The 26,653-nt window shown below is 34.1% G+C and overlaps 2 protein-coding genes across 3 annotated transcripts; one reads left to right on the top strand and one right to left on the bottom strand.

Moving 5' to 3' along the window:
- Positions 1-604: 604 nt before the first annotated feature.
- Positions 605-22,740, bottom strand: LOC138123829 (sperm-specific sodium:proton exchanger-like). Of its 2 annotated transcripts, XM_069038653.1 has the most exons (12): positions 22,471-22,739; positions 22,202-22,433; positions 21,858-22,160; positions 20,680-21,785; positions 20,314-20,633; positions 19,757-20,265; positions 19,448-19,696; positions 19,119-19,392; positions 18,819-19,067; positions 1,092-1,230; positions 804-977; positions 605-749 (listed from the first exon to the last, which is right to left on the bottom strand). In XM_069038653.1, exons 1-12 carry the CDS (start codon positions 22,735-22,737, stop codon positions 672-674), a joined length of 3,900 nt encoding a protein of 1,299 aa, XP_068894754.1. In that variant the 5' UTR covers positions 22,738-22,739; the 3' UTR covers positions 605-671. The 2 variants fall into 2 exon arrangements, 1 of the variants encoding a protein (XP_068894754.1); XR_011156916.1 differs by lacking the exons at positions 605-749; positions 804-977; positions 1,092-1,230 and adding exons at positions 13,408-14,138; positions 14,192-14,289 and having other exon boundaries at positions 22,471-22,740.
- On the top strand, positions 9,166-11,569 carry LOC138123808 (uncharacterized). Its single transcript, XM_069038628.1, has 5 exons — positions 9,166-9,564; positions 9,618-9,718; positions 9,776-9,889; positions 9,945-10,209; positions 10,371-11,569. Exons 2-5 carry the CDS (start codon positions 9,658-9,660, stop codon positions 11,308-11,310), a joined length of 1,380 nt encoding a protein of 459 aa, XP_068894729.1. The 5' UTR covers positions 9,166-9,564; positions 9,618-9,657; the 3' UTR covers positions 11,311-11,569.
- Positions 22,741-26,653: the final 3,913 nt, after the last annotated feature.

Below are 26,653 nucleotides of genomic sequence, written 5' to 3'. Positions count from 1 at the left end.
GATCGGGGACGCCATTCTATTGGAATCAGTCAGAACCAATCTCACATAAATGCAGATGTAGCTCCACAAAAGTACAACGAAACGGAAGGACTCCTTCAGGAAAACGCTCGCCGTATGGTCGCCTTGCCGGTCTTGAATTACCACGTGTTTCCCCATAGAGTAAATGCAAATCGGCGTATTCTTGTTCTGTGAATTTCATAACTTTTTGAAGGATTCGCAAATTTTAAATTAAACTTGACAAATGTCATAGGTGTTACAGGTAGCGTTACCTTTAAAACGTTTAAAACCTATTAACTCATTAGCGTACAGCAAATTTTGACCAAATTTTCAATTATTTTTATCTCGAAAACGAAAAGACTTTTATTAGAAACTTTTTTTGTGCATGAGTTCTACTCATCGTCACCTATTACTGGATTTCTTCTGGCAGGTTATATCGGGACCAGCCTGTATAACAAGGTTGTAGTTGCTATGATATGAAGCTGTTGATTGGTTGCATCTCAAATGCAAATCAATGTTGTTCAATAACAATATTCCTAAATTTTGAAACAGAATCGCACTAAATGTGTGGTTTGTCATTTTTGCCACTTAATAAATAATAAGACGATTTGAACCCAACAATTTTATTATCCAACCTATTCCAACAACAAGCAATAAACATAACATTTATAACATTAATTCGTTACTCTGGACTGCTTTGAGGGCAGTTTTGATGCCGTTTTGAAACTTTTTGATGCTTTGCTAGAACTCACCTACAATGTTTATGATTGTAATAGTTTTTTAAGCTTAACAATACTAATCTATACAAATGTTATTCTACTCTTGGCGGAAACGTCATCTGGGCCAAATTTACTTCTCACGTGTCTGGTGGCATCCATTAGCCCTTTCGTCTTATCTTTCAATAATTTAGCTTTAAGACTTGATGATGCTTCTTTGTCTTGTATTATATGACGAAGACATTTAGACGATTCATTATCCACCTAAGTAACAAAAACAATTCAGTGATTATAAAATTTTGTTGGTTTGGAAAAAAATAGAAGAAATATGTTTGAAAAAGCGAACAATTTGATAGCTGTATAAAAAATATGGTTTACTAGTTCACAGATTTGTTCCTCGTTGACCATTATCTCGTACTCATCGTAATCCTTAGCCGGAATTACCATCAATTTTGACTCTATGGACACATCCATGTTAACAATACTGCTTTTAGGTAGGACAATTTTTTGAACGACTCTGAAATTTCATTTTTAATAAGTTGATGTTACTAAACATCGTCCAGCGAGAGATTGGGAGATTTTAAATTTTATTAAATTAAGCCAACATTGGAAAATGCACTAGAATACATAATTAGAGCATAATTTCAGGGCAAAAATGTTACTGCTTGAAGGATTGTAAGGCCCCAGTTTGAATTCAAATTGCCGCCTCCGAAACAGACGCAAGAGGAACTATTCGAGTCTTTGATTGTGTACCGTTGGTACCTTGGATAGCGTACGGTTGGTACACGAAAGACGCTTTCAGTGTTTTAATTGAAAATGTAATTTTTGCTGTTTCGAATTTGGAGTCGTTCATTTGCTTGTGTATTGTAAGAATGTAATCAGAGCCATGCTGTGTAAAGATTTATACGCATCGCAAGTGGGTCGCTACAGGTGCGAACCTCGTGTGTCGCCGACGTTTTGCGCGTGGGGGTAATTATACAGTTTAGGTCGACAAATCTGACGCATGCGCAAATGAAATTCCAAAACTCAGTGAATCTAAAACTGGGTTCAATACAGGGTGTTAGGGAATGGTCTCCCAAGAATTTCAGGGTGAATTTGTGAGGGAAAATGTGGTCGGAAACCTTAATATAGTCTATGTATCACCCCAAGTCAGCAAAATATATATAGCACACATTTTTAGTTACAAAATGCACGTTTATTCTAACATGTTACGAATAAAAATTTTTTGTTTGTTGCTATGATACTTTTGGGATTACGCTGAGAGAAATGTGACGCTCTATCAATAATAATGCCTACGCCAAACGGTGGCAAAACCTTTCATACTATACGAAATATTAAGTATGAAATAAAATAACATTTTGAAAACCATTTTATTACACAAGTGTACATAATACCTATTACCTACCTAAATGGGTTTATAATTATCCTTTAAATCAATTATGAAACTAAATCATTTATTATAAAGTAGAAAAGGAAATAAAATTATGAGGAAATTCACATATTTTTGTCTTCACAATTATCTGAATCGAAATCCGAACTGTCTGAATCTGAATCACCATTAGTATTTATAATCATGGGCTCAACATCTATGACATCAATTTTTTTCTCAGTTTCCCATGCAGCATTAATTACTTTCTCAGTATGTGCTACATAATTTTTCCAATGTTCGGCACTTACTTTTTTGATTGCCATATTCCAAATCTTCAACACATCGTCTACAGTTGATCTTGTTTTAATTATTTCTTCGTCATAAAATCTTTTGCATTCAGACCAAACCATTTCGATTGCGTTGAAGTGGCAATGATATGGAGGCAATCTTAAGACAGAATGCCCGTGTTCTTCAGCATATTGGTCTAAATGGTATACTTTTTCTGGCAAATTACACAAAACGATGTTCCAAATTTGATCTTTCATATCGCTGACTGAAAATGTAACGTTTTTCTTCTGTAGCCATTCTTTCATCTTCTTTTTTGTCCAGCTTTTTATAGGAATTTCTTCTTGGAATTACAAATATTGTATTTTTTATACTAAATGGTACCTAGCGGAAATCAAACCTGCAATCCGCTATGATAACTTGCGTTATCCATCATGATAAGTGATGGTTCCTCTAAATTGGGTGTCAATTCTGTTTTAAACCAATTCTCAAAGTTTTTCCGGTTCATGTTGTCGTGGTAATCTCCGCTTCTTGTCGTAGTTTTAAAAATGAGCCCCGCATTTTCAACAAAACCATCTTCTTTTCCTGCATGTAACACAATATATCTGCATCCATCTCCAGTCTTTTTCGACGTCGTAGCCATACTACCATCTTGCCAAGATTTTCTATTTTCGCCTTTACTAAATACCCAAGTTTCGTCAAGTACCACGGGCTGGTATAATTGCTTTCTCTTATGACGTAAATATTGTCTCAGAAAATGTCTTCTTTTTATTTGAATACAGGGTCTCTCTATGAGGAACTTTCGATTGTCGTTTTTTCTAAACTTGAATTCAATTTGACGAACCCATGTATGTATTGATTTGAGACAACACTTAAAGTCAGGATTTTCTTCCATAAATCTTGAATGCAATGATTTCATTGTAAGGTGTTTTTTTCAGCACACATTTTATAAACAATTTCTCGTATCGAACTTTGCATTATTGGGTTTATTTTGGTCTTCAGTTCTTTAATTTTCTTCGAAATTGAAGCTCTGAATTCGCTATCAGATTTTGTCGGCTTCTTTAAGCGGTAAAGGGATCTTGTTGAGATCTTTAAAACTTCAGCAGTCTGCGATACAATCATTTCTTCAGTTACCTTCTGGTCTTTTTTTTTTTCGATGGATTGCTTGCGGAAATATTCGTACACATGCAAAATTAACTTTTTTGAGTGGTCGTTAAACCTTTTCACCATTTTAACGATTTATTATTACCACTTTCAACAAAATGTCTGAATTTGACAGTTGTTTTCAAATTTTCAAAAATTGTCATGATTACCGAATTATTTGGATCTAGCACCGATATACGTATTTTCTAGTTCTTTTCTGTTTAATCCAAAGTCTTTAAGTTAGAAAATAGTTATTTACACAATTAGTGGGATAAAAGCAATATTACAGGATTCGAGTGTGAAGATTGCAGATGACGAGGGCGTTAGCCCGAGTTCATCTGTAATCACACGAGTTTCCTGTAATATGCTTTAGCCCACGTGTTATGTACAAAATTTTATCTAAGACCGCCCCGAATTAAAAAAAAAGGTAAATCTAATTTTTTGTTCGACACTGTCAGAATTTGAGAATTTTCTCCTGTGTGAACGGATTTTGATGAATTTGACAACTTGTCAAAACGAAACGTCAAGCTAATTTTAAAGATTTTCAGCCATTTGGAGCGTTTGGGGGGGCTCGTCGAACAAAAAAACGTTGTATTCAACTCGTTCTTGTGTAATTTGCGCTTTTTTGGCACTCGTGGACCTTTAAAACTCTCGTTTCACTCGAGTTTTAAACTGGCCCACTCATGCCAAAAAAAGCCCAAATTACACACGAACTCGTTAAATAAATAACTATTATTTCCGCCAGTTTCATTACACCACTCAGTGGAATAATGACTTACTTATCCCACTGAGTGGGGTAATGAAGCTCACTTATCCCACTGAGTGGAGTAATGCAATGCGTCCGGTAATGAAGTTCCTTATTCCACTCAAATGAGTGGGATAAGTGTCATTTATCCCACGGGATTAGATAAAGATAGTTTACTGACTTGGGGTATTACATGGACTATACCACTTTTTCCTAACATGAATGGTTTTCTCAAAAATAAAAATTTGAAATGGTGTCCCACTGTTTGGGAGCTTTAACATCATTTTATTGTTGTGATAATTAAATAAATGTCAGAACGTCAATGTCTAACACTGATTTTTCCGAAGACGAATATTTACCTTTAAAATACCCATCAAGTGGAAAATTTGCGGAAAAAATATCATCATTTAAAATTTCCAAAAAAGATTCGATAGAAGCAGGACCATCAAAAGAATATGTATCTTCTGGAAATGTTAAGGAAAACACTTTCGAAAAAGTATGTTCTCAATGTGACAAACCTTTCAAGAGTGAAAAAGGTCTTAAAATTCATAATGGAAGAATACATAGAGCTCAAAAATACTTTTCGACAGGCAATAATAAATTTGAAGATATCAAAAGTTCACCCGAAGAAAAATTGAAGAAACACCCTCAAATCCTTAATATAAATGATCATTCGAAGATTTATGAAGGTAAACAATTTTTAATTCTCCTGAAAGAAAATTTAGCGAATGCAAAATCTCATATTAAAACCATACGTAGAATCCCGAAAGGTGCACGTTATTCTGCAGCGGTCAAGCTTTGCACAATTATTAAAGAGTGTCTAGATTCAAATTCCATTACAGCCTGGTCTAATCTTCTTCTGTTTTCATATAAAGTTTTTAATATCTCCGAAAAATCGTTAAAAAAATCTCTCACATCGGTTATAAAAGAAAATGTGATAAATTTTAATTTGCAAGAAAATGGTAAGAAAAAAATTAACAAACCTTCTCTTTCAAAAATTATAGAAGCTAAAATGAATGATTTTGATGTTAAAGGCTCTGTTCGATTACTTAACTCTAACGACACTTTAGCGACATTTGATGATGAAACCTTGGAAATTCTTAAATCTAAACATCCACAACCGTCACGAAAATTAATATTTCCAAATATAAACCTTACTGATTGCCAGATATTAAATGTGAATGAAATTGAAGTCAAAAAGGCCATTAATTCATTTCCTTGTGGGTCGGCTGCAGGCATAGATGGTTTTAGACCGCAGTTCTTAAAAGATATGATATCTGTCTCTGCTGGTGAAGCAGGACAAAGAGCATTATCTTCAATTACCTTGCTCTGTAACTTTCTATTATCAGGAAAAATAATTAATGAAATGTGTCCTTTCATCTTCGGTGCTTCTCTTTGTGCTTTAAAGAAGAAAGATGGTGGTATTCGCCCTATTGCCATTGGTAACATTTTTCGAAGACTTGCAGCAAAAATTGGATGTTATAAACTGCAGAGCGATCTACATTCTTATTTGACACCAAATCAACTTGGAGTTGCTACAAAACTTGGTTGTGAAAGCTGTATTCATTCTGTCAGGACATATGTTCATAACCCAGAAAATTTTGGAAAAATACTTTTAAAAATTGACTTCTCAAATGCCTTTAACTCTATCGAAAGAGATAGTATGTTGCAACAAGTAAAGGATAAAACTCCGTCATTATTTCCTTTTTTGAATCAGTGCTATAGAGAACCTTCACACCTTTTCTTTGGAAACTATATAATACCTTCAGTAGTTGGATGCCAACAAGGAGATCCTTGCGGACCAACGGCCTTCAGCTTAACAGTTCATCGTATCGTTGAATCAATTACAACTGAATTAAACGTCTGGTATCTAGATGACGCAACAATAGCTGACGTTCCTGATATTGTTTTTGAAAATTTTAAAAGAATTATCAACACGGCCAAGGAAGTAGGTCTACATATTAACCCAAATAAATGTGAACTTTTTTTTTGTTCTGATACTGTTGATGAAGATGTCTTAAGAAAATTCAAATCGCTAACATCAGAAATTCTAGTAGTAAACAAAAATAATTTAGAATTACTTGGAAGCCCAATTTTTGAAGATGGTTTTGATTTCATTGCCAAAAAGAAAATTGAAAAAGTTTTTCTTCTTTTGAAAAATATAGAACAAGAAAATTTAAACTCACACACGGCTTATTTTTTGGTAAAAAATTGTCTCTTTGTTCCAAGATAAAATTTTTTACTTAGAACATCTACCTTTTGGAAATTTCCCAATTGTATTAAATCAATAGACAATGCTATTCGTAACAGTTTACAAAAATTTTTAAACATAAAGTTTAATGAAAATCAATGGACTCTTGCTTCCCTTCCTATTTCAAATGGTGGTCTCGGTATTAGGAAAATTCAAGATATCTCTCTCCCAGCCTTCCTTGGTTCAATACATGGTGTTCACGACCTAGTCTTTCAAATATTACCAAAAACGGACAAAAAGGTTAGTGTTCATTTTGCTGAAGAAGCTATTGGATTATGGATTGAATTAAATGGTAAAACATTTCCAACGGAAACATTTTTACAAAAAGGCAGGGATATAATCAATACAACAAGAATCATCGCCAATGAAATTAATCTTTGTGATAAAATTGGTTCAGCTCGTTTTCTTGCCGCACAAAGAAAGGAATCTAATGCTTGGCTTCATGCCTTTCCCTCCAGAAACATCGGTACATTTATGGATAACAAGATTTTACAAATATGTGTAGCAAATCGCTTTGGTGTTGAAATTTTTGAGAAACATACTTGCCACTGCGGCTTTACAGTTTCAAATGATGGCCGTCACGGACTTAGTTGTGCTAAAAATAAGGGCAGATTTTCAAGACATTCAGATTTAAATCAAATTATCCAGCGAGCCTTAAGTTCTATCCACATTTCCTCCTCTCTTGAACCATGTGGCCTCTTGAGAGACGATGGTAAAAGACCTGATGGTGCTACACTCATTCCATGGAGTAAAGGTCAACGCCTAATATGGGATGTAACATGTGTTGACACTTTAGCTGATTCTTACATAAGAAAAAGTTCCATAATTGCAGGATCAGCTGCCGAAGAAGCAAGTAAACGAAAACATGACAAATATAAAAATTTAAAGTCTGCAAATTATATTTTTAAAGCATTAGCTTTCGAAACGTTAGGTCCATGGAGTTTGGAATGTAAAACATTTATCGATTTCATTGGTGCAAAACTTATGATTGAATCCGGAGATTCTAGAGCAAAATTTTTCTTCTACCAAAGAATCTCATTGGCAATTCAACGTGGAAATGCTGCAAGTATGTTAGGCACTCTGCCTTATGTAACTCCACTTGAAGAAGTGCATTGTTTATGATTTATATCTACCCCCTGTCCGTTCTCAAACTCGAACATAGGCAATTAACATTGTATTGAACGTTTTTGCTGATTCCTGCTCGCCAATTGAACTTACAGGTAAGGCAATGGTATCAATAGAAAGATAAAATTATTGCCCTTGAAATGATACTAATAGTAAGATTAAAGGTGCTATTTTTATTGTAAAATATTAATTTAAAACTTGGCGATTTTTAAATATGACATGCCATGATTTTCAAATTGGACAGCATTTGTCAAAAAATTTAGTAATTTGTTGGGTTAAGTCAGCGAATTTCGGTAAACTACTGTCAACATTATTTACGGAAAAATGAATAGTTACTCCATACAGATTAAGACAAATTTCTCTTGAAGTAAGTTTATGTAAATCGCGGATACTGAATATCCTCAGGAAGTATAAATATCATCCCTACAAGACACAGTCTCATCAACAGATTTTTGCTGTTGATGAAGAAAGTAAGAGTGAAACCTGTTATGAAATACAGGAGCCTGCTAATGATCGTGGCTTTCTGTCGACAATTTGCTTCACAGACGAATCTACTTTTACACTAAATAACGAAGCAAATGTTCAAAACACGCGATATTGAGCTCAAGAAAACCCTCGAGTAAATATTCCTACTAGAACTCGGTATCCTCAAAAAAATTCACATCTGAATAACATTGGAAATAAAGGGAAATTTAAATTCAGCAAATTATTTAGATTTATTATTAACTAAGGTAGGAACTGCATTGTAATTTTTTCAAAGAAAATATAATAAAAACTGCTTAAACTGTTAATTACTTTAATATTATAATTTAATTCTTTAATATTATTGATGTATCGAAATAATGGCATAATATCATCTATAAACTGAATGCACAGTGTTAGTTGCCTATGTTCGACTTTGAGAGTGGACACCCGGTATATGTACATTTAATTATTACTTGTTTATTAAATTTTACTACCATTAAATAAATAGTTAACGTTTTGTAATGAACATTAATTGCTTGGTAACAACAAACAATGCCTCTTTGTCAGATTTAATTGAGTACCTACTGTCACAATGACGTTTCGGTTTTACATATTTCCCTTGGATAATAAACTAGGCAAAAATGAATAGGGAATTCCACAATTTTTCTTGGAAAGCAAAATAATTGCCCCAAACCTCCCACGTATTCTTAAACGCAAGGTAAATTTAAAATGTTACAAGTACTTGAAACATTACATTTAATTGTTTATATTAATATATTTTTAACACATTTCAATACAAATTTTAAACGGTATTTATAAAAAATTCAAAAAAGGAAAAATTCCCTATTCATTTTTGCCTATAGTATATCCTCTTGTTAGATGGAAATCGTGGTAGGGAGTATTTAAATTTGATTGGCTAACAGCGAGGCGCGTTTACACGAGCAAAGTTTAGGGTTCATGATTTAAAATAAAAACTTCTAAATTATGACTGAAAAAAAAAAAAAACTATAACGTAATGTTCTTAAAGCTTAATGGAATTTGTAGGTATCTACAGATTCAAAAATTTTGAGATATTTTTAATAAAATCGCATAAAATGAAAATTTAAGTGTTGTTGCCAGATTGTGTTCGTGTAAAGTAAGAAAAATTATATAATTGTTCACATCGAAATGGATAAAACTCTTCATGCGTTCATGCGTTCACCAAACTTAGTAAGTATTATATTTTAGTAAGTTAATATTTTTTTTACCCATTATAAATAATATTATCCGCAGGATTTTGCAGGATATGAAACTGACAACAGTGCAGAGGGAATCATTTGAGCATTTGACACTTGACAACTGTCATTGGTATTCGTTTTTGAGATTGGCGTGGTTTTGTTATCTTTTGGTTCTCCTGTGTTCGTTTTATTTGTCTATTAAAAACCAGTTCTTGTCAGAACTAATCCTTGCTGTGTTTACAGTTTTCGTGGTAAGTTGTATCAATGAGAAAACAAAATGATATACTGTTGTATATATTTCAAGATTTCGAAGAACCAGTCTTGTGGACCTATTTCCTCGTATCATGGAGGCACCAGCTGCAAATTTTGCTACAGTAAATGCCAGAAGACGAAAATTACCAACAGGTATAATTAATTATAGTGATGAAAAGTGCATGTTATGATTAATTTTGTTCCATATAGGTCATTTGACTCTTCGAGAAAAAACTGTCATACATAATGTTCACCAAAACATTGTAAAGGACTTCCCAGATATTGGAGCAACTGAACAGAAAAAGAAGACAGCTTCATATACTGGTATTACTGTGATTTTGCTAAAAACAAAAATTCTTTGACATATAATTATTCACAGGTTTCTCTTTGTCTACAATTTATACTCTTCTGGGTGAAGTACACTCAACTGGGCATGTCAGCCCAGCAAAAAAAGCGAAGCATGAAGAAAGAATAATATTAGATGATCATGCAAACTATCTAATTAGGAAAACTGTGCATGATTTTTTTTTTAAACAAATTCCGCCAACAATTGATGCTGTACATGAGGAGACTAAACTTAATTCTGAAATTCCTAAGATGGGCCGATCAAAATTGCATAAAGTGCTGAAAGAATTACAATTTAGGTAAGAGTTTTTGAGAGAAGGGTTGTATCTAACATGGATTGGAACAAGGTTCATGCTTGCATAGTCACAGTCAATGCTGGTGGAGAATAGAGATCCTTGCTAGCTTATATTTTATATTATATTATCAGCCATATCAATTACAATAATGCAAACTGTTGCAGGTTCAAAAGACGTGGCAGAAATGGTCTTCTTATTGATAGGCCTGAAATTACTGTTTGGAGGGCAAAGTTTTTGCGTGAAATTGAAAAGTTCAGATCAGAAGAACGAAAAATATTTTATTTGGATGAAACGTGGATCAACGAAGGTCATACCAAAACAAAAATATGGGTTGATGAAAGTAAAAAAAGTGCAAGACAAGCCTTTATTGAAGGCTTTTCAACAGGATTGAAAGACCCATGTGGGAAAGGCAAACGCCTTATAATTTTACACATTGGTTCTGACGAGGGCTTTGTTGATGGTGGTTTGTTAATATTTGAAGGGAGCAAAGGTGGTGATTATCATCAAGAGATGAATGCGACAGTTTTTGAAACATGGTTTGCGAAAATTTTAAAAACCCTGCCAAATAATGCAGTAATTGTTCTTGACAATGCCTCATACCATAGTCGCAAAGTTGAAAAAATTTCAACAACGTCATGGAGAAAGGGTGATATTCAGAACTGGCTGGCGTCCAAGAACATTGCCTTTGAATCAGCAATGTTGAAAGCTGAACTCCTGATGTTGGTTAAACAACATAAACATACATTTGAAAGGTATGCTGTGGATGAACTTGCTGTACAAGAGGGAAAAACTGTTTTACGTTTGCCACCATACCATTGCGAGTTAAATCCCATCGAATTAATCTGGGCCCAGATAAAAAATGAAGTTGCTTCAAAAAATATAACTTTTAAGTTAAGAGATGTGAAGCCCCTATTTCAGGAAGCTGTGGAACATGTAACTGATGAAAACTGGAAAAAATGTATTGAACATTCAAAAAAAATTGAAAATGAAATGAGAAGAATTGGTGAAAATTTTGGCACAGTACCTGAACTGATTATTTCTTTACAGGATTCCTCCAGTGATACATCTACTGAGTCAGATAGTGACAAAGAAAATTTTGATTAAATTGGTCAACCATGGGCCACTTTTTTCAAAGACAATTATATTCTTATTATACTAACCCGGCGGCACGGCAATTTTGTCGGGGTACATACACTATTACGGATATTACTATCAAGTAATAGTGCAGTGCTTATCAACATAATTACCGGCGTCTCGCGTCCGCATTTTTATTATTATACATATTTTGTTTGTATTTGTTATTTTTTCTTGACCTCTCAACCTTTTGAATATGAATTTATAATAAAATTTTTATATAAACAGGCTTTAGTGAATTAATTCTTTTAGTCATTTAGAAGAAAAAATTACTACATAATGCAATTTTTTGAATTGAATAACATTCTGCGGTAATAATTTAATTGAGATTTATATTCGGCATTTTCAAATATTCCCGCCATTTTTCTCCTGCAATCCTGCTACCCGATTTATAATTTTTGCTGTGTAAACCTGGTTTCTTCCTGCTAAACAAATGTAGTATAGTTTATTTCATCCAAAACTACCAGGACTGCATTTTTTTATTGCTAAAATCAATAAAGTGTCCAAAATAATTATCTGCATTCACCACAACCTTGAGGTAAGTCTCCTTTTATTGTTGCAAAGAACTGAAATTATTTCTGCAGCTTTATTTGTGATACTATGGCGGACAATAAATTTAGGCCGGCCTGTCACTGAGTTGACATCAAAATGTGAAGCTGGCATTATGTTAAACTAACCCCATTTTCGATTTTTGTCATTCTTGTCATCGTGACAGCGATAATCAAAATTAAAATTGGGAAAAGAAGCGTGCACCAGAGAGAAGTGCTACTACAAATCAGTTATGCTAGTGCGTCATGATCTGTAAGTTACGAAAAAAGCAAAGGAAACGCCAAACAGCTAGAAAACCTTCAGTTTGAGAAACTGACGCATCAGTTATAATGACAATAAATGGTCGCTTGCATTGACTTTTTTGAAATGTCAGAAATTTGCCGGCCTAAATTTATTGTCCGCCATAGTACCACATCTCGATCAACGTCTAAAGGGATTTGAAACCGAGCACTGATCACCAAGTAATAAGATTCGTTAATTTCTATGTAACTTGATTTATTTGTATTGAAAAAATGCATAATAAATGTTCAAAATATCCTCCATTTGCCCTAATAGGCTTGCCCGACATCGATTGACGCGACGCCAAGTGGCGGAGCGCGGCGTTTTTCAGTTTGTAAACAAACAGTTTCGTATTTGACGGCGTGTAAAATCGACTGTTTGAAAGTAAGTAATTCAAATTATTTAGAAAAAAGAAAAGAATGATCAATCGGGGAGGTGTTTGCTGTGTTCCGGGTTTCAAAAATACCGAAAAAAAGAATTGGTAATTGAAATTTTAATCATATATTTGGCATGCGTACTTGCTAACAACAAAGAACCTCTTATTCGTCAGAATTAAAAAACAACAATTAATTGTTACTTTTCATACAATAAATAAACAGTTGACGCACAACGCAGTTAATTTGAATTGCATTAATAATTTACATGATTAATGTAGTGCGTTAAATATACCTACTGGATAAAGTACTTGAAGTAAAACCATTGAATGTTAGGAATTATTGCCGTCAAAACATTTTTATTTCGTTGCATCTTAATATGCACTTTGTCTTTAGGGGAATAGACAAAAAATCGCAATTTTGTGCATGAAATTGCTCTTTGGCAATGACAATGTTCCAAATAAGTACTATTAAAATCGCGCTCTTTAAATATGTTTTTAATCGCCAAATCTCAAAAATCACACTAAAAACGTTCCGAATCGAAATTTTGTCGTTGAACTTGCTCATTTGTATTTAAAATATAGCAACAATATTTCTCTAAATCCCGAATCGAAAATTTTACCTTTAGACAAGTTTTTTTCCGTGAACAGCTCGCACCAATAGATTTAAAGCCGCAAGTTATTATTTGCATGATTTATTGTACACTTGAATGCGAACATTTCAAAAATTCCTGTCTTTTAATGAGTGATATTACATATCAAGATAGGCGGAATTTTGAAAACAAAGCTGCGCGCTGCCTCCGCGAGGCGGCACGGCAGTCGTCAGAAAACGATATCGGGCAAGCATTAGCATACCTTAGGCATAGATAAAATAAAATACTATAGAATGCAAAGTCCATGCGACATTTTATAGCCGAGGCCATCTATCGGCTTGTGGTAGGTGCAAAATTTCAGAGCCTGCTGTGATTTTTACCTCCTTCCCTAAATTCCATTCTATTTTATTATTCGTTTTAATTACAACACAAATAAAATACTCCCATTATTTTAGGTGTTTCTTTTATTTGTTTTATTTTCAACTTTTTTTACACATTGCTAAAGCTTGATTATAAACTTCATTTTTATATGAAACCACCCTTCTTGTACAATTCAACAATGACAAACAGGTGATTCCCCGTGCTTCTCTATCGTCGCCCCGGGGTCAACTGTGTGTGTGTCCACACGTGCGCATAGGAGGTGTGTTCGTGAACCGCCTCCTAGGGCTCAGTGCTGGCAACTGCGCTTCGTAACAAGGCGCCAATTTCGAATTTGCCAAAAAAATCTCTTTCGGAAACCTAAATATGGAGATATTAATTATTTTATTGATGATACTTACGTGTTCGGCAATTTTTAATTCTGGACTATCCATCTCGAAACCATGAAATTCGTTGATGTCGTAACCAACGTGCAGCATTATCGAGATTTCATCAAAAATTAAAGTAGGTACACAATTTGTCCCAATTCCTTAGTTGTGAAACAGAATTTTTAAAATTTTGAAAATTTTGTATACCATGAGGAATTTGTAAACTGGGTATGGCTTCCTTCGTAAACTTATTATTTGCTAAAAACTTCTTTTGTACTTTTAAAGTACAAACAACTAAAGTTCAAACAAACCGTGCGAGGATCCAACAGAGTATTGCCCGTCTGCTTCAACATCTCATTGAAACGTTGAGCGTACTTAGAAGGATTTGGAAATCTATGCCGCGTTGGATCTAAACGATAACAGATCTTAACACTGCAGACTCGCATCTTTATTTGTGAATTCAAAACTTTTTAACATAAAACGTCAAAAGTGACAAAATTGAAAACATTTGTTTTATATAAATTCCGACTATACGCCCTCTGGTGGCTTGTGGTAGGTGCGCAAAAACATTTGCACAAAATTTGTAATGTGCTTTGCATTCTATAGTATTTTTATTTTATCTGTGACCTTAGGACAGCAGCATTGACATTTCCGCTACGTTCCCCACACACAAAATGACAGTAGTCAATTTCGAATCGTTACCAAGCAATCATTTTTAAATCGAAACATTTTTTCCTGAACAAAACAATATTTCAGCAGTCCCAAAACAGCAGGGAACAATTTTATTTTCAGAAAATGGTTCAATTTATCCAAAAGAGAAAAAGATTTTTGGGGGTTTTACGCATCCCATTTACAGTGTCTATTCGTAATAGCATAATTAACATTTGTTTCACGGTGCCGCTTTGTTCTTGTATTGCGAGTTTAGGTGCTGAGCGGCTGTTATTTTATTTGTTGTATAGTCACTTTCAATGCATTACCAGCATAGGGCGCTTTCCCTCCTCTTACTTTAACCTCCTTGCAACGTAGGGGTCTTTACCGCTTCGAGGACGATCACGACATGGCCACTTTGTTCAATTTCGCGGGTTTAGTTTGAATTTTCAAATGTTTGAATTTGAGTGGAGACTGGCGATACTTGGGTTATTACAGGACATATAGTGAAATTTTTTTAATAAACAATTGTGAATGTTAAAGTTAAGTAAAAAGCCACTCTGTACCACCTTATAACCAAAGTTGGCAACATAATTAATTTAAAGTAAAATGTTTCGAAGACATACTATGGCGGACAATAAATTTAGGCCGGCAAATTTCTGACATTTCAAAAAAGTCAACGCAAGCGACCATTTATTGTCATTATGACTGATGTGTGAGTTTGTCAAACTGAAGGTTTTCAAGCTGTTTGGCGTTTCCTTCGCCTTTTTCGTAACTTACAGATCATGACGCACTAGCATAACTGATTTGTAGTAGCACTTCTCTTTGGTGCATGCTTCTTTTCCCAATTTTAATTTTGATTATGGCGCTCACGATGACAAGAATGACAAAAATCGAAAATAGGGTTAGTTGAACATAATGCCAGCTTCACATTTTGATGTCAAGCCAATGACAGGCCGGCCTAAATTTATTGTCCGCCATAGTACCTAAAAAGGTTGGCACCCGAGTTAAGTAATAGACAAATTCATGAAAAAGTAGGAAATATTTTTTCGGTAAGTAAGTACAACATTCTAATATTCTAACATCTTGAGTTGTAAAAACGGAAATTGTCAGACAGAGAATGATAACCTCACAAATACAACCTGAGGCATTTTTCACCAAACAGTGTTGCCGGTTGTATTTCTAACGTAGAATGCAATGTTGGTGGAAATTTAGAATTAAGACAGATTATTAAGGTCACTAAATCAACACACTACGTGTTACGGTAGCGCCATTAGTGATTTTATATATCTATCCTTGTCGCACAATAAACTAAATCTGAGGATAAACAAAACAGAGTCACGTTTGAAAACTGTGAAGTGTCACTAACTGTCAATAATTGTATCTTGCTTTTCAAGGCCCAATTCACTAGTTATCTCGTCAAACATCTATTCTCTTTGTTTTAAAAATGGTTTCAATTGGTTTTTCTGTGTTCTCGTTGTATTGTTTGTTTGAAATCAATTACGTTTCTTTAAATAAATTACTATGGTCAGTAGTATGTGTTATATTACGGATTGTTCAAGTTCAACAAAACGTGGATCGAAATTGTTTAATGTTCCGAATGGTAAGTTATTTTATTTTTTATGGTCTTAACGTGATTGACGTTTGGGTTTTAGGGACAAAGAATATTATGCGAAGACAACAGTGGCTATTATTTTGAATGGTGTAATTACGCTTAAGAAGTGCTGATCAAGCTTGCAATTCTAACAGGCAACTCTTCAAAAATAAAGATACATATTTCAACTGGTACAGTCGTTGACCAAAATAAAATAGGACAAAGTAAATTTCGATTGTGTAATTCGATATTTTTGCGAAATCCATCTCTTAGGAAACAAAAGTGTCAAAAATAAAAAAACAATTCTGATAAGTGTCATCATTCGACAATATTTCAAAAACTCACAATCATTCAATTGAACAAAGTGACAGTGACGAGATGACAAGTGAAAAAACACAACCTAACTTTTTGTATCTGAGACACATACGCCTCAGTTACACTACACAAATCTTTGAATTGTGAAACTGTCCAAGGTAACACTTTGTCCTATTTTATTTTGGTCAACGACTGTACCTATTGTAGTTTTCTTTTTGGGTTCAGGCAATGGATCTTTACATTTATAAGAGATGGAAAATATGCGCGTGAGATCTGCGCTTTGTGAGAGAACAGACCGCTACACTTATTTCCATTGGTTTAACTCGTCGAACTTATTTTACCTAACGGTCAACATCTTTGTTGTCTCACAGGACGCAGAATTCCTTTACGCAGTGACGTCACTGTGCGACAAAGACCATCCTTATTTGTAAAGGTCCATTAACAATCGTTCCTATATTTCGATACATCTTATGAAGATGTCTAATTAATTTAAAAAATGTCAGCATAACGCATAACCTAACTTTTTTGACGTTAAAAGACTGCTGTCATTCTGCCAAACAAAATTTCCTGAAACTGATGTCTTCCTCGTCGCACTTACGACATTTGCATTTGTTATCTTTGTTCCACAATAAACTCACGCCAGGAATGTATAGGCGCTACCTTAAGGCTGTTGCACAGTAATAAAACTTTTGGGCGAGGTGTAGTTCAAGTTGCAGAAGTATTCAGAATTTTTGGATCGGTCAAACACTGCAGCAGGTAGGTACCGTCTCGAGACCCGTCAGTCATAAAATTAGCATTTTACAAGAGCATTAAATCTTCGTATTGTGAACAAATTTGTTGGCAAATTTTAGATTTTCTTATTTCTTGTAGTTTGGATGTATTTATCTGTGCACTTTAGTGGTTGAATCTCTTACTTGCAGAAAATTCTTTTGAAGAAAATAACGGACAATGATTAATACAAATGTAAAGGCTATGACACACGTAGTGTGTTGATCTAGTGACCTTACAAATTATTGGTGCGATTCTGTTTTAAAATTTACCAATATTGCTATATAACAAGGTTGTAGTTGCTTTGATATGAAGCTGTTGATTGGTTGGATCTATGCAAAATCAATATTGTTCAATAACAACATTGCATTCCATTGTATTCCAAGATTTTTTGCCCCACAATTTTCACCAAACGAGTCGTTTTGTGTGATTAACTAGTTTCTATTTTTTGTAACCATGAGAATCTAAATTTTGATTATTTATTTTTTTCTATAACAATGGAACTTTTTAACAAACCTGTTTCTATCACAACAGAAAATTTTCGCCCTTACCCATAGGCGGGTATAGTTCTCCCAGAGCTGCAGCGATTTTATGGCAGGGTACCATTGTATAAACGTTAACAACACCGACAATAGGTTTAAACCGCAAGTACAACCCCTAATCGTAAATTCGTCCAAGTACTACCCTGTAAACTGACAGGTATAGAACGAAAATGATGATTGACAGGGGTCTGTTTATGTCGCTTATCGGGATCTCAACAGGCGTAATAATTACTATTGCCCTCCCATAAAATCGCTGCAGCTCTGGGAGAACTATATACCTACTCGTTGATGGTTAATTTATTCCAAATTTTAGATCAATTTGTATTGCTTTTTCGTAAAAATGTTATCGAGAAATGTTCCATGATTTGGGGCGTTCTTCCACTGGTTATAATTAACACACGTATTTCAGAAACACCCGGTATGTACTTATTTCAAATTTTACGTGCGCTAGGTATTACTTTCTCTACGTAGAATTAGTGATTTTTATGTCAACTCTCGCTGGACAAACTATACCTCTAAAGCCGGAACGTTATAGATGTGAATTGGGGACTTGTCGATAAGTTGGCAGTACCAGCAAAAGTAACTAGGCGCGCTAATAAGGTTATTGGAATTTATGACAGCTCTCGCTAACGTACAGTTCAATCATGAGTTTTAAGCGACCTCGAGTTGGACAATTCACATCTAAAACGTTTTCAGACGACCACTGTGAAATATGGCACATTTCACACGGTTTTTCCTTAGTGAAAATTTAAAATTGCAAACGATTTCAACACGAACACGAACGAACAGCCTAACCGTGTGCAATGAAAAATTTGAGAAATCTGATTGGCCGACAGCTGTGTGTTTTTATATTGTACACGGGCCGATGATTAACGATGTCTATCTCCGCGCAACGGCATAATTATTTTGTCCGCAGCTCTGTCGAATAATATTTGAAGTTTGAAGGGATGCCGAATATTAGCGTTTTTTTTTGTGGTCGTCGGAAAAATATCGTGTATACCACGTGTTGAAAATTCGATTTTCATTTTCAACTCTTGATATACAATATACTATTTTGCTTTACTTACATACCTAGGTATGTAGCACGGTCCAGTGTAAACGTCTCTAGTGTTGAAATCAACGATAATTCCCTCCAGTAAAATAATATCTTGCATCATTTCATTGACGATGAAGATTTTATAATTAGATAAGTTAGGTACGAATGACCGTTCCACGATGTATTTGATCTTGTCTTGGGTATAAGAACGGTAAGCTGGAATATTCATCAAAATGCTTACAGCTTTTTTGAAACCAATATATTTCCAAATTCTGCATTCCAATCTGAAATGTGATATCGTTAGGGAAACGTTCTCAAAATGTGATTCCACGGACCCGTTGACCGGATCAAAATCCATCTTAATAGCTTTTTTGACAGTTTCGCGAGGCAAAATGAAAACTTGACTATATGTTTCAGTCATGATAACTCCGTTGTAGGATCTGTCACTCAACGTGGCCAGTTCACCCATCGTGTCTCCGGCCACGATATACTGGTACATGGTTTCTTCGTAAGTGGACGAACATATGTGATCAATTACAGGTAAACAACCAGTTTCTTTCAGTTTCTCTTTAACGTCATCTTTGGGTATGTAAGTCACCAAAAGCATTCCTTCAAATAGAGTTGAAGCCATCGGAATGATAGGAAAGAGATATACAAACGGTACCTGTGATCACGATATATATACCCTCCACGAGTTCCCCTTCGGAAAATACAACATCACCGGGATCAAATTTTTTTGTAGTAACATTGTCGTACAGATAATTGATGATCGTCTCGTCGTCTCCCATGTACACCACTTCGCGAAATATGAGTTTGGGGGCGTACGGTTCGATAGATGTTATAGAATTTATGTATTGGTATCTTTCGGCTAAGGACTTTATCAATTTGTTGTATTCGACATCATCAATCCAACCTACAAAACAATAAAATTAAAAATAAAATTGCAAGTACCTAAATGTTCGGAGAATGAAACCTGCCACTTTAAGTTCCAGGATGTCGTCCTTCATACTGTTCAAGACCATTCTCATTGCCGATTTCGTTTTAACAGTGGTAGCCACCCACTGGGATTGCTTTTCTGCCATTCCTACACATCTGCTAAGCGCTAGTAAATCATTCTCGGTGTTCTTCTTGACACTTTCCCTGATCTGGTCGTTGTCGACGATATTTTCAAGATTATCCAAAATCTCTTCTTCTCCAGTGATGTAACTCTTTCCCAATTCGAATGCCAAACTTTTGTGTTTGTTCACTTTGACATTCAAGTATTTGAGCGTGACATCTGGAATTTTTTTGCAACAACGGTAAGATTTGAAAAATGTACACAACCTGCAGATTCTTATTGCTAGAAAAACGTTTAGCAATATTTGTAGATAATAGTCAAAATTGAATTTCACTAATGAAGGAATCGTAGAAACAACAAAATGAACAATTAAGCATATGAACGAAATGCAAAGAATTACGAATTCCAGTATGTTCCAGGGATAGCTATAATGTTGACAATCAATGAGGTTTTTTATGTTGTCAGGAACTTACTTGAAGTAAGTCCGAATTCCGTGTTTGTAGACATAGATCCAAGAATATGCGAATACTTTCAGCCAAAATTCCACAAAATAAAACCAGAAGAAGAACACGCTGGCGTCGAGGTAATGCGAATCGCCATAGTTCTTTTCGAAATGATAAACCACTAGAATCATATTTAGTAAAATGATACCATACATGATAATGGAGAAAACAAAGTGGTTGACGATTCGGTAACACCATATACGCCATGTTTTCCTCGGGTGTTTGCGATGTTTGTCTCTGGTCTTCGTTAGTTGTTGGACTTGATTTCGTAGACACCGATAGCAAACACTCTGCAAAAAGAGTTCAACATGAAATTCCGACTTGCTGAGACCATACCTCTTTTTTAAACAATTTGAAGAGACCCTCAAGTTCGATGACAAGCGCTTCAGTATCCATTGCTATCTCGACCGCTTGGTGCATTATTCTTATTCCTTCTTTCGATAACATTCCATTTTCAAAATGTCTAGAATAAGCAGTTTTCTTCAGTTTCAAAATCCTCAATTTGGCTTCTTTGTTGATTTCTTTAATTTCTTTGGCCGTCGGTTGAGTAGGAATATTGTGTTTGCAGTCAGGGCAATACGTAAATCTGAATCCTACGAAAAAAGCCTCTTCGTCGTCGTTCTCGTCTTCACCAACCGAATTAATGTTCTTGTAAGGGTGCTTTATTGCGGTCGTATTCAGTACCAAAGGCCAGTTGGCATCTGACACGAACCTGTCCATTTTCAAAATGGTAATTGTTCGTGCTCTAGCTTCGTAGATATATTTCATGCAGTTGTTCATATTCATTTGTCTCGACAACGAGATGTCGCTCAGTCCCAAAGCTTTCAGTAATACCGGGACGAACGATCCGTTTATGAGGAGCATCAGCAAATAGACGCCTATATTGTGCAGGAAAAATAAATCAGCTTTGGCGTTGTGTCCGTAGTCGGAGTAAGCCTGGTGGATCATAATGGCCATATTTAGATTGACGGGATTCTTTAAGCCTCCCCAGACGATAATGACCATATTTTGGAAGGACATGCCGTAGCCGATTCTACTCAAGATCGGTGAAAAAAGAAAGAAACATAAAAATCGAGATAGGTTCGTAATGAGGAATGTTACAAAAACAATTATATAGTTTTTGAGTTGGACATTATTACGTAAGAATGTGGGACAGAGTACCCCAATAAACAGGTAGAGGGTACCGTTCATTATCGTAGTGATCATTTTCCACAATGTATAGAGCCCTTGGTCGTTTTCTTTCGAGAGCGAATTGCGTTCCATGCTCATCATAATTCCGCAAAAGACGTTTGCCACTAATCCGGCGTTGGACATCCAGTTTCCGAGGAAGTAGCTCGCGTAGGATATCGAAACAGTCAACACCATCAAATTGATGGGATCGTTGTAGGCATATCTCATCATAAAGGCGCCGAACGAAGCGAATATATATCCTAATGGAATTCCTAAAATCGATCAAGATAAGTATCTACCACAAATTTGTTAAGAACATTACATTTTAAAAAATATGGACTTACCAAGGAGAAACTGGCGAGCAAATCCCGTTACGAATTGGTACCAGTGAATAACCCACTGCTCGTAATGGTGCAACAGCATTTTGAAGATGAAAATAGAAAACGCCGCAGATATGAGAGTTTCACCGTTTAGCAAAGCAGTGACGTATTTTGTTTGCATCGTGGATGTTTTGAGCCAGCGTAAGACGTGCGCCGGGTAAATAGACGTGAACATCATCCCAAAAAGCATGGCGTCGAGGTACGTCCAGCTGGAGCTTATTATTATTCTCATAAGCATACCGGTCACAGTAGCACTCAAAATGGACACTAGATGAATGAATTGCTGAAGAATTCTGCTTCGCACGTACCTGGTAAAGATATGATCAAAATTTGGGGTAAGGCCTTCAAGAAACCCTGGACGTCCATACAAAAGGACGTACTGAAAATTATTATCGGGAGGAAAATATACTGAAGGTGATCTTTTGATTTTAGAACCACGTTTCCCATATTTTTCATCCATTCGCAGTGCAGCATTCCAACTCCCCAGAGCAAACCCACGAAAATGTTGAAGATGGGAGTTGGGACAGAAATATCAAAGTTCTGAAGAAAGTTAATACACTGTAATAGCTTAACTTACCATGATCACATAACGCGTAACAGCAACCACAAAGATACCACAGAATATAAATAAAAATTTGTAGTGATCGTCGTATTCATTATCATTATCCTCAAGTTTGTTTTCCGTATCTAAACAATTTGTGTAGACGAATAACGCAAGGATCACAAAAAATGTTACAAAACCCGTATTCGCCATGTCTGCGTTGTATGTTTTAAGCACGTTTGAAGTAAGTAGATGTGGAGCGTTATTTAGAAAAAAATTATTGACTCGTTGTCTAGGTTGCATCCTATTGCTCCTATAATTGGAGTTATTTCGCCAAATTTAAACAAAATGCCAAATCAGCTAGGATACTCCCAAATTTTATTTTTTATTATACCTGCATCAGAATCGCCGTTTTAAGCACGCCTGAGCGTGCGAAAACAGGCGATTCAAGCACGCCGAGCTTTAAGGGTTGCTTAGGTAACAACAAATTCACCTACATTTTGAACAATGATAAATAGACATTTATAGAAAATTTATAATAGCAACAAAACAACAACAATGGACCATTTCCATATCGATAAATGATCGCCGTACACTAGGTCAAATTATTTTTGTTTGTAAAATTATAAACAATTCTATATCGGATGAAAATTTACTTTCATCTTTGAACTTTAATGTTCCTAGACTGAACAGCAGGAGTACGTTAACATTTTACTTGCCATGTGTCAATACTCGTCACTGTGCTAATGGACCCCTAGTTGAAATGTGCCGCAAAGTGAATACCTATTGTTGTAATGTTGACATTTTTTGTTCCACATTAAAACAAATTAAAGATAAAGTATTAGAAAATTTGGTCAGTTTTGGGCGTAAATGAGTAATTTCTTTCTTTAGTATTAGATTTTTGTTTTTTTCTCTCTTATTTCTTTTTTGTTAATTTGTTATTATTGTATTTCGACTGAGTTAATTATATTTTAGTTAAATAATTGTTATCCTGTAATTAGTAGTGTGTACCTACTGTTGGATAATAAAATACTATCCCACCTCCACCCGGCGGCACGGCAATTTTGCCGGAGTACATACACTATTACGGATATTACTATCAAGTAATAGTGCAGTGCTTATCAACATAATTACCGGCGTCTTGCCTCCGCATTTAGACTTTGTTGTGTATTATGTTCTGTGTCAATGTTAAGGAACTTCCTCACGATGTGACATGAGTATAATAATATACCTTTTTGAATTTCAACTACCAATGTGTTATCTAAATCCAGAATTTTTAAATTTTTAAAAAGAGATTGCGGTACTATTCCCGTTGCTGAAATTACAAGTGGTAAAATCGAAATTTTTTCTAAACACCAAAGATTTCTCATAGCAACGGACAGCTCTAAATATTTATTAATTTTTGTGTTATATGTCTGTGTTATATTATGTGAATTTGGAACAGCTATATCTAAAAGATATGCTTGCTTTTGTTGTTTATTTAAAATTATAATGTCTGGTCTGTTATGTTTAATATGAATGTCAGTTAAAATTGTTCTATCAAAATATAACTTGTAACTGTCATTTTCCAAACAACTTTCTGGTGTATAACTATAATGTGGTTGTGTATTCTTTAATAAATTGAATTTAACAGCTAAATTCATGTGTATAATTTTATCGAATATATCGTGTCGTTTTTTATATTCGCTTTGAGCCAAAACGGTGCAAGAAGAAATGATGTGTTCAATTGTTTCCCCTTCAGTTCCGCAAATCCTATATTTATCAATTATCGATTAAACCGCATATGTGTTTTTTATAATTTCTTGTATTTATAACACGATCTTGTATTGCAAATATAAAACCCTCCGTCTCAGGGTGAATATTTGATTTCTTAAGCCATGCATGAGATGCCTGAATATTAACTTCTGGTTGTTCCAGTTCTTTAAAGTATCTCCCATGTAAAGACTTCTGTTTTATATTTGCTATTGTGTCAGGTATATTTGGCTTAACAATGTCTGAAATTATATTATCACTTAAATTTAAAGGTGTGTAGCCTTTATCGGCTGAAACCAAAGCATTGAAAAAGGTGTTATCACGAGCTCTATTGAGGAAATAATTTTTTAGTGAAGCAATTTGATTTTTTAGCAGTATTTCTAGATTTGAAAAACCCCTACCACCGTTTTCGCGTGGTAAATTAAATCTTTCAATAGCAGATTTAGGATGGTGTTTACTAAATTTTGTAAAAAGAACTCTAGTTTTAATGTTTATGTTCTGTAAATTAGTTTTGGACCATTTTATAACACCGAAAGAATAGGTCAGTAATGGAACAGCATATGTATTAACTGCTTTAATTAAATTATTACCGTTTAATTTTGATTTTAAATTTTCTAAATTTTCTTTTATAATTGAGTGTTGAATATGATTTGATTGATTAATACCTAAATATTTATAAAATTCTCCTTTATTTAAATTTTTAATGATTTCTCCTTCTTGAGTTATATATTCTAAATGTTCGTATCAATACCAAAACTCATCCCAATATCATTTGAGAAATTTTCAGTTATTGTTAGTAAAGATAAAATGTGATTCTTTTTTGATGCATAAAGTTTTATGTCATCCATATAGAGAAGGTGATTTAATTTGGATAGTGTGGTATTATTAAGTCTAATATTGAAACCATATCCAGTGCTATTTAATAGATTTGTCAAAGGATTAATGGCTAGACAAAACCATAAAGGACTTAAAGAATCTCCTTGATAAATCCCCCGTTTAATTTGAATAGGCTCGGATTTTAATTTAGTATTGTTTATTGATAAATTTAAAGTAGTTCTCCAAAATGTCATAACATGAGATAAAAAGTTAATCAAATCCAAATTAATTTTATAAATTTTAAGAATTTTAATTAACCATGAATGTGGTACTGAATCATAGGCTTTTTTGTAGTCTATGAATGCGGTATAAATATTTCTATTATTTTTTCTAGCTTGTTCCATTATTACCGTATCTATTATGAGTTGTTCTTTACAACCAAAACACTCTTTAACACAACCTTTTTGTTCTTCATTAAGTATATTTAATTTTTGACAATGGTCGTAAATTATAACTTTAATGCAAGATGTCATAATTTTATAAATTGTAGGCAGACATGTGATTGGCCTATATTTTGATGGATTTTTAGTATCGGAATCTTTTGGTTTCAGATATGTTATACCATGGGCCAAAAACTCTGGAAATGTGTTAGGTTCCCTAATAAATCCGTTAAAGTGATCAAGTAAGCATTTATGAATACAAGTAAAATTTTTTAACCAAAAGTTATGAATTTGGTCACCTCCAGGGGATTTCCAATTATGTGAACTATTAATATTTTTAACTAAAATTTCAAGGCTAATTTGAATATGATGTCGATTATTACTATCTGGTATATCATTTTCTAAATGAGGAATCCATTCGGCCTGATTATTAAATTGAACTTCATTTGACCATATGTTTGACCAGAATTCTTTAATTTCGTTTATATTTGGTGTACCATTATTAGTTTGAGTTTTATTATCTGTTAAATTTTTGTAAAACAACTTCTCATTATTTCTAAATAGTTTGTTTTCAAATTTCCGTTGTTTATTATTTTTATATCTTTTGAGTCGTTTAGAATAAATATGTAACTTTTGTAATAAAGTGTCTTTGATTTCTATTAATGTTTTATTATATTCATTATATTTTAAACAATGTATTCGGTTGTTATTTAAAATGGATTGAATACAATTATTTAGATGATTAGAATTTATACCCTTTAAATATTGAGTTATTCTACCTAAATCTCGTCTGATATTATTAATACGTTTATTTAGTCTTTGTTCCCATTTTGGTAATTCTTTCGTTTTTATATTATTTGTCTGGCCAATTTCTTTTGATCCATTTAATCTGATAATTGTTAAAGCTCCACTATATATAATACTGTGTAATTTTTTAAAACTTGTGGTGTTATTTACAAATTTAGGTAAAATGAATTGATTTAAAATTTCAGTCATTGCAAAGAATTTTTTGGAGCTTTGTTGTTTAGGTAATAGTGGTCTATTAAATGGTTCTATATGTTCAAATTCGTTCAGAGTTCTATTAAATTCATCTTCAATTTGTTCTTTAAAATTTTGATGGTAGTAAAAATTTTTATTAATAACATGTATATCATTATAACTCAAGTCTAAATTATGTATGTCTGTTTGTATGGTGTTTGGTGAATCGATAA

Source organism: Tenebrio molitor, chromosome 2 (assembly GCF_963966145.1).
Source record: "Tenebrio molitor chromosome 2, icTenMoli1.1, whole genome shotgun sequence".
Classification (NCBI taxonomy): Eukaryota; Metazoa; Arthropoda; class Insecta; order Coleoptera; family Tenebrionidae; genus Tenebrio; species Tenebrio molitor.
The sequence above is the reverse complement of the archived record's forward strand: the minus strand, read 5'-3'. Positions and strand labels throughout refer to the sequence as shown.

What these genes read in the sequence shown, in the direction of transcription:
- LOC138123829 (XM_069038653.1), bottom strand. Translation starts at nt 22,737, where the DNA reads ATGCAACCTAGACAACGAGTCAATAATTTTTTTCTAAATAACGCTCCA. An exon ending in CCTGGAACTTAAAGTGGCAG is followed by an intron (nt 19,697 to 19,756) that starts GTTTCATTCTCC and finishes ATTGTTTTGTAG; the next exon opens with GTTGGATTGATGATGTCGAA. An exon ending in AGGAACAAATCTGTGAACTA is followed by an intron (nt 978 to 1,091) that starts GTAAACCATATT and finishes TTTGTTACTTAG; the next exon opens with GTGGATAATGAATCGTCTAA.
- LOC138123808 (XM_069038628.1), top strand. Translation starts at nt 9,658, where the DNA reads ATGGAGGCACCAGCTGCAAATTTTGCTACAGTAAATGCCAGAAGACGA. An exon ending in GAAGACAGCTTCATATACTG is followed by an intron (nt 9,890 to 9,944) that starts GTATTACTGTGA and finishes AATTATTCACAG; the next exon opens with GTTTCTCTTTGTCTACAATT. An exon ending in CTGAAAGAATTACAATTTAG is followed by an intron (nt 10,210 to 10,370) that starts GTAAGAGTTTTT and finishes AAACTGTTGCAG; the next exon opens with GTTCAAAAGACGTGGCAGAA.